Source organism: Galeopterus variegatus, unplaced genomic scaffold (assembly GCF_000696425.1).
Source record: "Galeopterus variegatus unplaced genomic scaffold, G_variegatus-3.0.2 Scaffold935, whole genome shotgun sequence".
NCBI classification, from domain to species: Eukaryota; Metazoa; Chordata; class Mammalia; order Dermoptera; family Cynocephalidae; genus Galeopterus; species Galeopterus variegatus.
The window spans coordinates 88863-104171 of NW_007727046.1; the positions used below are offsets into that span (position 1 = coordinate 88863).

Sequence of the window (15309 nt, forward strand, 5' to 3'; positions counted from 1 at the left end):
TGCCGGAGCCTCAGCCATGTCCCCCAACACCCACAACCAGCCCAGCAACTACCACTGATCCACCACAGGAAGCGCCCCAGGCTCCCAAACCAGGATGGTGGGGGGTCTGAGGCCTTGGCCACATCCCACCAACACTCGCAACCAGCCCAGCAATGACCGCTGAGCTGCCACAGGAAACACCCCAGGCTCCTGAGCCAGAGCAGTGGGGAACTGAGGGTTTTAGCCATACCCCCTGACATATGCAAGCAGCCCAGCAATGACCACTGAACCACTGCTGGAAGCCCCCTAGTCTCCTGAGCCAGGGCAGGGGAGGCTGAGGGCTTCAGCCACATCCCCCCAACATAGGCATTCAGCCCAGCAATGACCAACCTGCCACTGGAAGTCCCTTGGTCTCCCCTGCAGAAATGAGGGGGGTGCCATGGGCTTCAACCACAACCCCCTCCTTCCTCCTTCTCCCACCCTATTTCCTTCCCCATTCTCCTCTCTCCCTCCCACCCAACTGCTCCATAACAACAACTTAGAATGTAAAAATAGATGGAGCCAGGCACTGACCCTTCCTCCTGCAACCAGGTACACCACCCCTGGTACAAGGCCTGGCTGGGGTCTTGAGGCATGGAACTGGGGACCATCCCCTCCTCCTGCATCCAGGCATGCCACCGCTGCCACAGGGCCCACCAAGGGTCCTGAAGCATGGAGTTGGGGATGACCCCTCCTCCTGCAACCAGGCATGCCACTGCTGCCACAGGGCCCATCCGAGGTCCTGAGGCATGGAACCAGGGACCGACCCTTCCTCCTGCAACCAGGCATGCCATCACAGCAATGGGGCCCACCCAGGGTCCTGACGCATGGATTCAGGGACCGACTCCTCCTCCCTCAACCAGGCATACCACCGCTGTCATGGGGCCCACCCAGGGTCCTGAGGCATGGAGTCAGAGATCAACCTCTCCTTCCACAACCAGGCAAGGAGCACACCAAAAACACCACTTCCATGTGGGTGGCCCATGACAGCCACCACAACAGCCATGGCTGCCGGAAAAATGGCTAGATACCACAACCACTGTGCAGATAATAGTGGGGAACCTGAACACACCTCTCTCAGCACTGGACAGATCATCTAGGAAACAAATCAACAGAGTAACTTTTACTCTTTCTGAAGGAGAGACGAAATCCAGGGTTATCAGAGGTGGGAGGGGGAAGGGAGACGGGGGTGGGCAGAGATTGGATAAGGGGCATAAGAATAAGTATGATTTGTAATAATACATGTTAATAATATTGATTTGATCAACATATGTTAATGCTGAACCCCCAAAATATGTATAATCAATTATGATTCAATAAAAAATAAAAGATCTTTTAATGAATCATGCCAGCATTCCAGGGAAGCCTCAACATTATGCTCCCAAAAGTAGTACATATGCTTTCATCATGACTTAAACATATACTCTTTGTGTCTGTAAAAATGCTATTTATAAATATATCACCTTTGCTGTGTTAAAAACATCCCCATTACCTTCTATCTCTACTCACACTCATACACTAAAACTAAATACGTCAGTCCAATCAGTCTCTTATATTACAAAGCTAGCAATTATTCCACTTTTCATTGATTCAAAACCAGAAAATTGGCATATGCTTATTTTAAAGATGCTCTAAAAATTTATCCCATTCTATCTCTAGATGATATGCAATGCTTTTCTTTACTCTCAAGAAAATCATTTAGTAGCAGGTTAACGATTTAATTACCCATCAATGTGAATATCACAACCTTTACTTTTTTTTTTTTTTTTTTTTTTAAAAGATGACCGGTAAGGGGATCTTAACCCTTGACTTGGTGTTGTCAGCACCATGCTCACCCAGTGAGCAAACCAGCCATCCCTATATGGGATCCGAACCCGTGGCCTTGGTGTTATCAGCACCGCACTCTCCCGAGTGAGCCACAGGCTGGCCCCACAACCTTTACTTTTTAACCACAAAAATGATCCCTGTGATGTTAATATGTATGTTGGTAAAAATTATCCTGATTTAGATCATACTTTGAGGTACGAATAAAACTTGGGGAGAAAGGTCCTTACTATCATTATCTGCCCAACTCTCCTTCCTCTCATGTAAAGGATTACAAGACTTAGAAATAAATTTTTAAAAATCCCTCTTTTTTCAATACCTTAACTTCCTTAAATAGTAGCCATGTTACTAAACAATAACTGCTTATACACCAAACCCTTCACAGGTGGCCGAAACAGAGATGACTTAGAGATGCTGAGATATCTAATGATCTGTTTACCTGTTTTTAATGCCAATTTGAAATGGCATTCAAAGTTATGATCCCACTAGGACAGTGGGATCCTTAAAATAAATGACATAAGTATGGTGCTCTGCAGTGTACAACTGACAAGTATGTTATGGTCTCACTTTACAATATAATTGGTATTTTCAAGAAAGTAAAAACAGGAAGTGAACTTCTTTAGAATCTCCAGCTCACTTAGTGTTAGGCATAGGTATGAATGATAAATTTTAGGTCAATTTTTAAAAAATATTGTTCACTTTTTTAATAATAAAAATAAAACAAATAACTATTTTATATAACTAATAGAAATATTATTTAAAAACACTTTCAAAGTATGTCTATCCAGCTCCATGATGGTTAACTTGAGCTAAATTTCCATATCCAATCAATTTTTCTTACTCTTTATTTCTACTAAATTTAAAAAAGAATAAAAACCCCAGAAACAATGGAGCAATTTCTCATGGAAAACCACTGTTATTACTCTTGCAATTCTAATTTCAGATGCAGGGACAAGTGGATTCCTAATCCACTCTTCAGTTGCATTCCATTCTGAAAGTATTGCTTAACATTCTGTTATAGCACTTAGAAATGTGTCCATTAATAAGTCTACAATTTTTCTTCAGTAAGTACAGAAAAAAATCAGTTTTTTTTTTTTTTTGTGACCGGTAAGGGGAACGCAACCCTTGGCTTGGTGTCACCCACACCATGCTCAGCCAGTGAGCGCATCGGCCATCCCTATATAGGATCCGAACCCGCGGCGGGAGCGCTGCTGCGCTCCCAGTGCCGCACTCTCCCGTGTGAGCCACGGGGCCGGCCCAAAATCAGTAACTTTTAAGAAAGAGGCAAACTAAGCAATCAAGCCATTTCTACCTATTTGGTCTTTTTAAAAAAATCCCATTACCTTAACCTCCACAGTTTACTCTTATTTTAGCTCTTAAGTGTTAAGTTTAGGGCAATTCACAAAAATTTGCATAAATGTCTTTCCACTTACCAGCCTGTATACACTTGAATGTGGAAAAGCAGAGTCCTGGACATACTGCCCTTGTCATTGTACAACTTGGTGTACTCTGAAACATGTATATTCAGTTGCCACAATTAAATTCCCAATTTTCACTGTTTTCTTCAATACAGAATCATATCTGGAAGCTAACTCTTCTCTAGATAGAAGTCAGTGTGCATATTTACATTCAGTAGCACCAGCTTTGATTTACATAGCAGTCTTTTCTTGTGGTACATCCAAGTAGTGGTCCATGGCACTGAACCTCTGCCCAGTGTTTTTTAATCTATAAAGTTCACAAAATAATTATTAACTAAATCTAAATTTTCCTCTCTTCAAACAGGTTTTTAGTAATCAACAAAATTAACAATTATTTGGCATTTCTCCCTCTTATACTTACACACATGTATGTAAGAACACGAGTATATGCACATACATAAGTACACACATGTACATAAGGACAGGTATGTACACATGTGTCTAAATATAGAAGGGGAAATACTAAATTGTTTATTTTGTTGAAACCTGTTTACACGTACTCAGGTACATGTATGCACATTTATGCACAGTCATGTACGCCTGACTGCGTTTTGGTCAACAACAGACCACATATTTGACAGTGGTCTGATAAGATTATAGGTGTGTACTAGGCTATACCATCTAGGTTGGTTTTTTTTAATTTACTTTTTAATTGAAACATAATTGATTGTACATATTTATGGGGTACAGAGTTGACTATCAGTATTTCTGTGCAATATGTGATGATCAAACCAATATTAGTATGTTCATATTACAAATCACAATTATTCTGTGCCCCTTACCCAATTTCTCCCTAAACCCCCCACCCACCCTACCATCTAGGTTTGTGTAAGTACACTCTATGATATTCCCACAATGACGTAATTGCCTAACGACACGTTTCTCAGAATGTATCCCAGTCGTTGAGGGATGCGTGACTATTCTTACATACATGTATGCGCTTATGGCAAGGGGATGATTCACACCTTGCATATCAATAGAAAATGCTGTTTTGGACTTGTTCTGGAAAAACTTAACTGATTTATCAAAAAGGCCCTATCACTAAATCTACCTAAAGCATTATCATAAAATCTAAAATTTCACATGATGTGGAAAGAAATTAAAGGACATGTAATTCCATTTTCCATCTGATCCTTCAATTCCCTGTACTATCTTTCCACAAATGGACCCCTTGCCTCTGCTTAAACAACTGGACAAAAAGGATGTTCAACATCTGTTCCCCTCCCACAAAGGAACATGTTTCATCTCCAAATAACATTTACTCAGAGCTGGTCAGTTAGCTCAGTTAGTTGGTGTGCAGCCTTATAACATCAAGGTCACAGGTTTGGATCCTCTTTCCAGCCAGCCGTCAGGAAAAAAAAAGAGTTTACTCAGTCCTTCCTCATACTAAACTCAGATCAAGCTCCTTAAGGCTTCCACACTGGGTCCCAGTTCTACGGCTTGGTACCAAAAGAATAAATTCAATACTTTCATGTGATGGACTTTCTGAGGTTAAAAGATTATTTTAAGTCCCCTATTCTACACTAAATATTCCTCATTCCTTTAACTGTTTCTCACATGGTTCAAGCATTACCATAACCCTGTTTACTCTCTTGTGCTCCTCTATTTATATCTCATTTAGAATGTATTCCCTAAATCTAAACACAGTACAGGCACTATCATATGACAGGCAATACATTTTTGGAGAATACGTGAATAAACTGAAAAGGCTAAAACAGTATTCATCTTATCCCTTTCTCATACCCATTTCTATCACTGCAGACTGTGATCATAAATTTCTTTTGGTATCCATAGCCTATTGAGAACTCACACCACTCTTCTTGTTAAGAAAAATTTCTACCACCTTTTATCATGTTTCTATAAATTTACATCACTGAAATTTTGTACTTGAGCACACAGCATGTATAAGGAATATAAAAACCTAAGCTAGACAAATGCTTTGGGAGTTAGTTTTTACCTTTGGTAAATGTAAAACTATCTAGATCATAAGGTAGTTAAAGGCATGAATTAAAGCAATTTACTTGGAAGGACAATGAAAACTAGAAAATATGAAAGCTTTAAGCTTCTATTACTAGTACTTCAATTCTAGTTTTACTAATGATAGTTTTATATGGCTAAGGAAAGCCTGCACAAATACCTCCTAAACGAGTTTCATGGGGAATCTGAAACATAAATATCTATTTCAATTCCATATGTTCCCAACCCTCTGTATTACCATGCAGCAACAGATGTGTGTGTATGTAAATTTCAGAAACCACACAAATATTTCATTCTTATGGCAGTTACAAGGTTATATTTACATTTTAAAATGCTTAAGAAATGTAATGATTACCTGCGGTTCAAAACCCATATCAAACATTCTGTCTGCCTCATCTAAAACAACATAGGTCACTCTTCGAAGATTTGTGACCCGACCTAAGATGAGAAGAAAAAAATAAAGACAAAAAGAAAACTAAAAATCAGTTACAACTCATTTCATGACTACCAAAACTTTAAAAAACTGTAGAGGGAACTAAAATGCCTGACTTAACCAGAGGGGGTAGGTTAGGTATCTTTAAACAGTGAAAAGAAACTTTGGTCTACAATGTCTAATCTAGTGGCAAATACTTTCTGACAATGGGTATATGAGGCCCTTTATTTTGTCAAACTCGTCTCTTGCATACCATCATAGGGCCTGAAGAACCTGTAAAATTCAGAAAACAGCCCTCTCCAAAACACATCATAAAACTAAGACTGAGATGAAGCATCGAGCCACATCAGCCATTATCTGACAGCATCACCTAGAAAAAAACATATTAGAGATTACAGCGTATGTGTGGAAAGCAAGTTCCAGTGCTAACAATATCAGACGCAGAAAACTTCTCTTTATATTACTTTATAACCTACTTCCATATAGTTTAGAAGGTTCTTAAATGGGCATGTTAAACCATTAATGAGAAGCCATTTGACACCAATAGGTAACTAACAGATTACACAAAAACCTTAAATACCAAATGTATTACATGTATATACATTTTTCTACACAAAAATACAACTCCAAATTTTATTAAGTGCTCCCTCTGGTTTAAATAAATGCAACTGGTTTCTTAACCAGTGAAAACTAAATACAAACACAGGAAATCCTTTCTAAAAGATCAATACAAACATAGCTATAAACGGCTGAATCAATCACCTGGCAAAAACATGTGTAAATAGTTATTAAAAATAAACCAAAAGGACAAATAAAGGAAAAAGGTAAAATTAATTAAGATGAATTTCAGGAGGAAACTTAATCAATGCAGCAATTGAGAAAAAACAAGGGATTATTTAATCAGCATTCAATCCAAAACTTTTCATATGCTGTAGAAGCACAATGACTTATCAAACAAATTTCGATGTACTTTGCCAACTTCATGTAGAATTAGAATTAAGTTTATACAGAAATTCAAGCAAATGCTATTAGAAACATGCATTAGTCAGAGTTTTTAATACTCTATTATGTGGATACTGAATACTGCAAAGGAAATCTTTGAAAGCGTTTTCTTTAAAAATAGAAATGCGCCAAAATAAATGCTTTCTAATATTTCAATATTCCACACTAACATTTGCAGCCCAATTAGTTTTGCAATGTTGGGAACAGCATTAAATTACCTACCTTTGATGGTTTAAGTCTCGGAAGCCCAGTTCTATAAATCCTGACGGGCCTTTCTCCACAGAAGTTAAATAATGTCAACAGTTTAGTAACAGTTTTGATAGGGAAGAGTTTAACAAAGCATAACATTTGAGCTAAAAACATGCAATATTTACAAAAGATAAAATTTCTTAAAGCTGCAATATATTAATATTTATCCAGTATTGTAAGAAAATATTAGCTCCTGTGGGGATAAAGTCTAAATTTTATAACAAAGAAAAAGACAGTACCCCTCCCTTACAACAGCAAAGCCAAGGACAAAAATGGACTAAGAATCTGAGTTAAGATCGAATGGATGGCCAGTTAGCTCAGCTGGGTAGAGCTTGGTGCTGATAACACCAAGGTCTAGGGATCAATCCCTGTACAGGCCAGCCGCCAAAAGAACCCCCCAAAAAACAAATGGAGTTAATTCTGAAAAGAAATTTTAAATTAAACTTCAAAAAGATTAATGCTTACAACAATAAACTTATTACAATACAAATTTTAAGATATTACAGCTTTAAGAATAAATGCAGAAACCCTTTGTTGGTTTCTTGTATCTGCTTTAACAAAATTGTATAGAATTCAAAAATAAGAGAAAAGAGAACAAAAAAACAGCCCTGACTTACCACTGTTAGCTGCTAACATGTCAATCATTCGACCAGGTGTACAAACAATAATTTCAGCACCTCTTTTCAGCTCAGCAATCTAATAAAAAAAGATGAAATTTTAGCCTATTAATCACTAATGCTTACTTAAACATACTCAAAAATATTGCACCCGATCCTTGCATAGCTCTATACAGCAAGCTACTGAAGTCTCATTAGAAGACTCTGAAGCTTTCCTCTTAATTCTTCGGAATGCTGCGGCACTACTAAAGGAATAGGTAGCAGCAGTAAGACCACATGATGTCATAAACTTGAAACCAATGAAAACTAGAGAATTTTACCAACTTTAATTTGCTGCTATACCTCAACACCAAGAAAGGAACTTAAGAGAGCAGTTAAAAAAGTCATCATATAAGGGCCGGCCCGTGGCTCACTTGGGAGAGAGCGGTGCTGGCACCACCAAGTCAAAGGTTAAGATCCCCTTACCAGTCATCTTTAAAAAAAAAAAAAAAAAAGTGATCATATAGATCAATGCTTTTCAGTTGAGGGTTGCCTCCATTACTGAATGATGAAATCAATTTAATAAGTCACAACCAGCATTTAAAAAATGATATAGAATGGAAAATTCCAGAATGCCTTATATATCATAAAACTTTTGTTTGACTTCCACATAAATATAACATGCATGCATGTACCAGGTTATTTTTTAAGTGTATTTATTACAGGCTGTGTTCAAGAAAATTGGCAAAGATAAACTTAGAAAATGATCTAAGGTTCAAGGGTTTAAAATAGTATCAGGAAAACAAAAGCAAACACTCTCAGAGTGTGTCCTTGTTCTAAGCTAGTTTTTTAGTTAAATAAGTTCAAAAAATGCCACTTAATTTCCTTCTTCTAGCATCACAATATACGTTAGCTTACTAATGACTAAGGCTTGCAGGAAAGAAACCTGTTTTAACTTCGCATAATCCAACACTTCCAAAACTTATTGATCATACTTGTAGACTCACTTTTTTCCCTTCTAGTTAAGCAAAATATCTGATAACTATCATTCTTTAGGAGACACTTGGAGAAATGCCAAACTAAAGACAGTCAAGGTTTGTTTAAATAATTCTTGCTAAAATCATTTAAGAATGCAGATGAGGGCCGAGCCCGTGGTGCACTCGGGAGGGTGCGGTGCTGGGAGCGCGGCAGCGCTCCCGCCACGGGTTCAGATCCTATATAGGGATGGCCAGTGCGCTCACAGCGCTCACTGGCTGAGCATGGTACGGCCGGTCTCAAAAAGGACAAAAAAAAAAAGAATGCAGATGAAACTGATATCAATGCATTCCACTCATCACCACCTTTTAAAGATGTCGGCATGAGTCAGAGAAAATAAATGCTGACTTAGCCATCAGAAGTCCTAGATTCTAGGGCTAACTCCAATACTTACTAACTTAATTGGTCAACTCACTTAATCTTTCTGGACATTCTCTCATCTATAAAATACAAAATATCTTCTTTCCCTGGGCAAGGGAAGAGGAAGGAAGAAGGACAAGCTAATGTAAAAATGACTTAAAAATTCTAAAATATAGAATTAAAACAATTTGTTTCCCCCCCCCACCAGCTTTACTGAAGTATAATTGACAAATAAAAATTGTGTATACTTAAAGTGTACAATGTAATGGGTTTTTTGTGTTTTTCTGGGTTTATTTATTTATTGGGGAGGGGGGGGCTGGCCAGTATGGGGATCTGAACCTGTGACCTTGATTGTTACCAGCACCACGCTCTCCCAAGTGAGCTAACCAGCCAGCCCTTAATGTTTTGATATACATATACACTGTGAAATGATTACCACAATCAAGCTAACTGACATATCATAACCTCTCATAGTTATCAACTTTTACTTTTGTGGTAAGAACAATTAAGATCTACCCTCTTTGCAAATTTTAAGTTTACAGTACAGTATTATTAACTATTGTTACGATGCCATACATTAGATCTCCAGAATGTATTCATTCCACAGAATGTAATTCATTCTTACTAGTATTTTCACACCTCATATTTTTTAAGATTTTAGAAGCAATCACTGTTTGAAACACTAAAACAAAAAATCATTCTTTAATCACTTAATTTGAGAAAAGAATGGAAAAACTGAATGTCTTTACCTGCTCACTGATTCCTGTTCCTCCATAAACACAAACCACTCTAAGTCCCAAGGTCTTCGAAAACTTCTTACATTCCTTAGTAATTTGTAAAGCCAGTTCTCGAGTTGGAGTCATGATGACAGCTGAAAAGATAAATATGTCAAATAGCCTAGGCACCAAAATTCTTGAGAGGCTGTGCTTTAAAGTGTTAAATTTAATCTCTGCAATAAAGTTCAGATCTCTTTGTCCAATTTGTTTGTGTTTGTTTTATGCATCTCGGAAAACTCTTTCAAAAACTTCATAACAGTAGAGATTGTGGTGAAGGATAAGTATAAATAGATTTTAAGAATATGCTACAGGAAGATAAATGACAGTTAAACGCCTCACTCAACCTCAGGAAAACACTTGGTTGAACAGAATGCAAACAGTTCTCAACTGCAAATCACAGAATGAAGAAAATCAAGTGACTCACTGTGCTGCATAAGCCATACCGCTGCTTCCAGAAACAACCTTGGTCTGAGGGGCACAGACAGAGGAGAAATATACTGTGCCCTGTGTTTCCAAGAAAGCGGCTAAACAACTTTTCAAAACCCTACTCTAATTTGCAGAAGACATCTCTGCCAAAATGAATCAAGAAATCTGAATCTGAAAACCTAATCTTGAATGAAATGCTGGCACTACAGCCTTCTAAGGCATTAAAAAAACTAGGAAAATACATTTCCCTACTATCTTCATATTGAGTTTATATATCCACTGATATTTGGCTAAGAACAAACCTTAACATAAATAAGCAGATAGATGCACAAGGAGTCTACCTGACAAGTCAGGGTTTAAAAACTGAGCTGCGCCAGGAGAGGCTGTTTTTATACTTCTGAGATGTCACTCCAGAGCTCTGAAGATTCTCACTCCACCTGCTGGTAGGGGGAAATCAGCCCCGAAGTGACAAATTGATAGACAAAATGTACGCAAAGACATCTTTATTGTCATAATGAAGAATAATTACAAGTATCAGGTCTTTCTGATTAACTGACAACAAAGTTGTTATCTGAAAAAAAGTTTAATGAAAAGAATTGTACCTATTGGCCCCTCTCCTTCTTCTAATGACCTCTGATCCATGATGTGTCTAAACATGGGCAACAGAAAAGCAATGGTCTTTCCGCTTCCTGTCTTGGCAATGCCAATCAAATCTCTTCCAGACATTATAGCAGGAATTGCTTGCGTTTGAATTGGTGTGGGCTTTTCATAGCCATGCCTTCAAAAGAAAACCAAAGGAAGACAAGGTAAAAATTGGCATCTCCGGGGCCCTCATAGTCCCATAAGAATAAGCTCTTCCAAAATGCGGTATATCCATACAATAAAATACTATTTGGCAATACAAAGGAATAAAGTACTAAGACATTCTACAACATGGATGAGTGTTGAAAATATTATGCTAAGTGAAAAAAGCCAGTCACAGAAGACTACATATTGTATGATCCTATTTATATGAAATGTTCAGAACAGCCAAATCTATAGAAAAATAAAGTAGATTAATGGTTGCTCAGGATTGTAGAGGATTCTTAAAGCAAATGTACTTCAGAGGGCCTGGTTTTCCAAAGCCTTACAGTTTCAAATATTGACTTTGCAGAGGACTGGAAATTTTCACCAGGCTATAAAGTCTCTGGTGTAAAGTAAAGATTTGTGGCACAGCAAGGTTGCTGGCTCAAGGACAGACTAGTTACTGACTGAAATATAAAGATACTGGAAAATTGCTGTAGGGAGAAGGAATGTTTGCTAAAATCAAGCTTTTGTTGATAGGACCACTTAATTGCCTTACTGGAAAGTTATCTGGCTTGTTTCACTGAAAGTTACCAGCCTATATTGCTCAACTATAACCCCACCTATGTTCTCTTCCTGTAACTTCCTGGTCTAGAAAATAAATGCAGGAAGAGAACCCCAATTTGGGGTTAATTTCCCAAGGAAGGGATGCCTCTCGCTTAAGGGTTCTGGTGGGAGATTAACCACTTTGGGGTCTCTCACTGCTCAGAAGAGATGGGCTTTGAGTAATCATTTGCATCTCCACCACTCAGGGGAAGTGGGGTGACAAATCCGTGGGGGGCAAAGCAACACAGGATAGAGGAGAAAAGAGAAGACTGACTGCTAATGGACACAGGTCTCTTTTCAGAATGATGAAAATATTCTAAAATATAGGTTATGGTGATAATTGCAGAACTCCATAAATATACTAAAAATCATTGAATTGTACACTTTAAAGGGTAACCTTCATGATAAGTAAATTATATCTCAATAAAACATTTAAAAAAAAAGAGTAAGTTTTTCTATTAGAGTAAAAATGTACCCAAGGAGATACTTATATGAAAGCACTATTTTCAGTAGCAAGATACTGAGAAATGTGGACAATCATCAACCACTTACTTTTTGAGGGAATTTAAGATCTTCATGGAAATTCCACACTGGACCCAAGACTTAATTGGTTTGGGACAACCTTTTCCTTTGACTGTAATACCTTCCATTTCCAATCGAAATACATTCACCTCTACAAAACAAAACCCATATTAAAAACTCTTAAATATTGTTCTACTGGTACCTTCTACTTTTCAATCAGGCATAGTAAGATTAAGAATCTTCAACTTTTATTTTTAATTCTATCAAAGATAATTCCATAGAGGAGCTACAAGAGGAAGCACTGAGCAGGTAAGAGGGATAGCTAAAGCAATTACTGCTGCAACTAAAGACAGAAAAAAATACCCCAATTTCAACAATTTGGTTGTTGTCTTAAATTGCAATGGCAATAAAAGGAACAATGACTGACAAGTAATCCAACCACATGTTCTCCTAGCTCTTGATTACCTCTTTTCAACAAGTGATAAACAGATTCATAGTGGTCACTAACTCCCAAATCCCAGAAGGAAAAGGCTAACAGAAATATTTTATTTGCCACTTCACATGGAGATTTTCAACCCTAAAAAACCCAACTACATGAGCTAAATTAATCACTTTTTTAACACTTCTCTTGCAACTAATGGGCCTATACGCATTCCTGCTGGAAAAAGTAAAATGCATCTTCCTCTGTTCCCATTATAACCAGTAAATGAATACAAGAATTTTACCCTCTTGAGACATTTTTGCTAGTTCTGGAACTTCAACATAAAAGTTTTTTCTAAATGGTTCATATTCAATTTTTCCATGATCAACAGGTTCTAGAAGCTTTCTCTGTTTTGTCTGATAGCCTGTAAGGGCCGTCTGAAGATCAACTTCTTCTTCCTCTGAAGAATACTATAGTTAAAAAGAAAAAGAAAGATCTAATTTCATTATTATATTCTACTTATGGGAAGCTACAGTCCCACCTTTTTTTTTTTTTTTTTTAAAGATGACCGGTAAGGGGATCTTAACCCTTGACTTGGGGTTGTCAGCACCACGCTCACCAGGTGAGCGAACTGGCCATCCCTACATGGGATCCGAACCCGGGGCCTTGGTGTTATCAGCACCACACTCTCCCGAGTGAGCCACGGGCCAGCCCAGTCCCACTTTTAAAATTCTTCTTTTCTAGAAACTACTCGTTAGCTTTTATTTTTTTACTTTCTAAAACAGGCTACTTGATCCACAGGATTTTCATGCTGCTCCAGCAAAGTTAAACCTCATAATTTCACAATCACCTCAAGTGATATCTCTCATTTTGAATAGAAACACATCAGCTCCAAAAATTTTTCAACTTAGTTTCTTTTTTCTTTGCCCTTATAGCAAGTCATAATGCCAATAAAGCTAAAATGATAATTCTCAGAGATGGTATTAATGAAGTTTTGCTATTATTCTCACTATATAGATCTTTCCAATATGTTAATGAGAAGAAATTTGTTCTATCACTTCATTTCTTCTCTCTGTATTGCATGCCTGAGGTAAGCTGATGAAGGGGATCAAAAAATGAGCACACAGTAAGAGATAAAAGATGTTAGAATGCTCTACCAACTGGATATACAGCTCTAATACTATTATACTGTTGAGAATAGCAAGAATTTCTCCTAATAGTTTGCAAAACTAAAAAGCATATCTCCACTAATGCTTTCTAATAAATACTTCTAAGACAAAGTCATGAGCAAAGTCAAAATTAATGAAGAATCACCTCCATGGCATCCTGGTCATTTTCCATCAGCTCGCCTTTCTTCTTATCAGAATCTACAACTGCTTTTTTGGTTGTCACTACAGTAACAACTTTTGTGACTGTTGGCCCAGACTTCTAAAATAAAAAAGGAATATGAAATATTTTGCAAAATTGAAACGAATTGTACGTCAATTGAAGTACAATGATAACTGTCATAATTTGTAATTCCAATTACCTTAGTTATTAGTGACAATTAATGAAAAGACAAATAGTAGTCTGTTTTTATCCTTATTAATTTGTGTAAACTTTAAACGTAATATAATTACACTATATTTTATAATACATCCATATAGACATAGTTTACTGTATAATATATAATTTTATATAATACAGTTTAAAAATACTATTAAATGGTAGTTTTCACTCATTAAACAAGCCAGGCACTGTACTGGGAGCTTGGATGAATCAACAAACAAAACAGGTAAAGGTCTCTGTCCTTGGGAAGTTTATATTTCAGAGGGGAGAAGAGACAAACTGTAAACACAATAAAAAAATAAATTATAAAATTTGTCAAAAGGTAGTAAATGCTATTTAAAAAAAAGGATAGGGTGAAGGGGGTCAAGAGTTTGAAAGATAGGAGTGCTGGAGAAGTCTGGAGAGGACCTATCAAATAGGTAACATGTAAGCAAAGATACTGAACAAAAATGATACTGGTGAGAGAATGACTTTTTTTTTTTCTTTCTTTTTTTCTGTTTTGGCAGCTGGCCAGTACGAAGATCCTAACCCATGACCTTGGTGTTTTAAGGCTGCACTCTAACCCACTGAGCTATCAGGCCAGCCCTGAAAGAAGAACATTCACAGCTAAAATTCACCAGTATCTCTAGTACTCAGAATGAGTACTTTCATCTCTGAGATGAAGGGAAACAAAACATTTAACTTTACAAAGTCATGCAAATCAGCAGTGATCCAATGCAACAATGAATTCAAGTTATCCAAGTGGGAACATAAATCTTTAAAAATAAAGAAAATTCCATACCTTTTCATTTCCCCCACCACCTTTTACACTTCTCATATTAAACTTTTTTACTTCCTCTTTCACTTCTTCCATATAAGCATCTAATGGATCTAATTCCTCACCCTCCATTTCATTTCCTTCCTTTTCAGCTTCTGCAGGATCATCTTCATCATCTAAAATATGAAAATATACTTTGTAAGCGTTGTTTCAAAAGGAAATATTCCACAATCAGACCACACCCCACCTTTCCAACCTTTTCTCCCACTGCCCAAACACCCCCCTTTCCAATTACTCCAGCCACGCTGCAGTTCAAATGCTCACACTTGGAAGTTTTAACATTTTTACATCAAGCATGTATTACTTCTGAATAACAATAATAATGATAAAAGAAATAAATGCTAATAAATTACAAATCATTTTATTCAAAAGGGGCAAAAAGATTACGCCTAAAAAATGGATCTCCTGTATTAGATTTTACAGCTACACTGCTAGAAG

The 15309-nt window shown here is 37.2% G+C and overlaps 1 protein-coding gene across 2 annotated transcripts in view; it reads right to left on the reverse strand.

Annotated features, from left to right (window-relative positions):
• DDX46 (DEAD (Asp-Glu-Ala-Asp) box polypeptide 46) overlaps window positions 1–15309 on the reverse strand; it is a 71455-nt gene that overhangs the window by 42394 nt on the left and 13752 nt on the right. For both annotated transcript variants that reach the window (XM_008573570.1, XM_008573569.1), the window contains exons 6-13: window positions 14836–14987; window positions 13821–13934; window positions 12811–12976; window positions 12116–12236; window positions 10777–10952; window positions 9722–9843; window positions 7599–7677; window positions 5653–5735 (exon numbers count right to left, since the gene is read on the reverse strand). In XM_008573570.1, coding sequence (XP_008571792.1) covers window positions 5653–5735; window positions 7599–7677; window positions 9722–9843; window positions 10777–10952; window positions 12116–12236; window positions 12811–12976; window positions 13821–13934; window positions 14836–14987 — 1013 coding nt within the window. The remainder of the gene's footprint in view (window positions 1–5652; window positions 5736–7598; window positions 7678–9721; window positions 9844–10776; window positions 10953–12115; window positions 12237–12810; window positions 12977–13820; window positions 13935–14835; window positions 14988–15309) is intronic.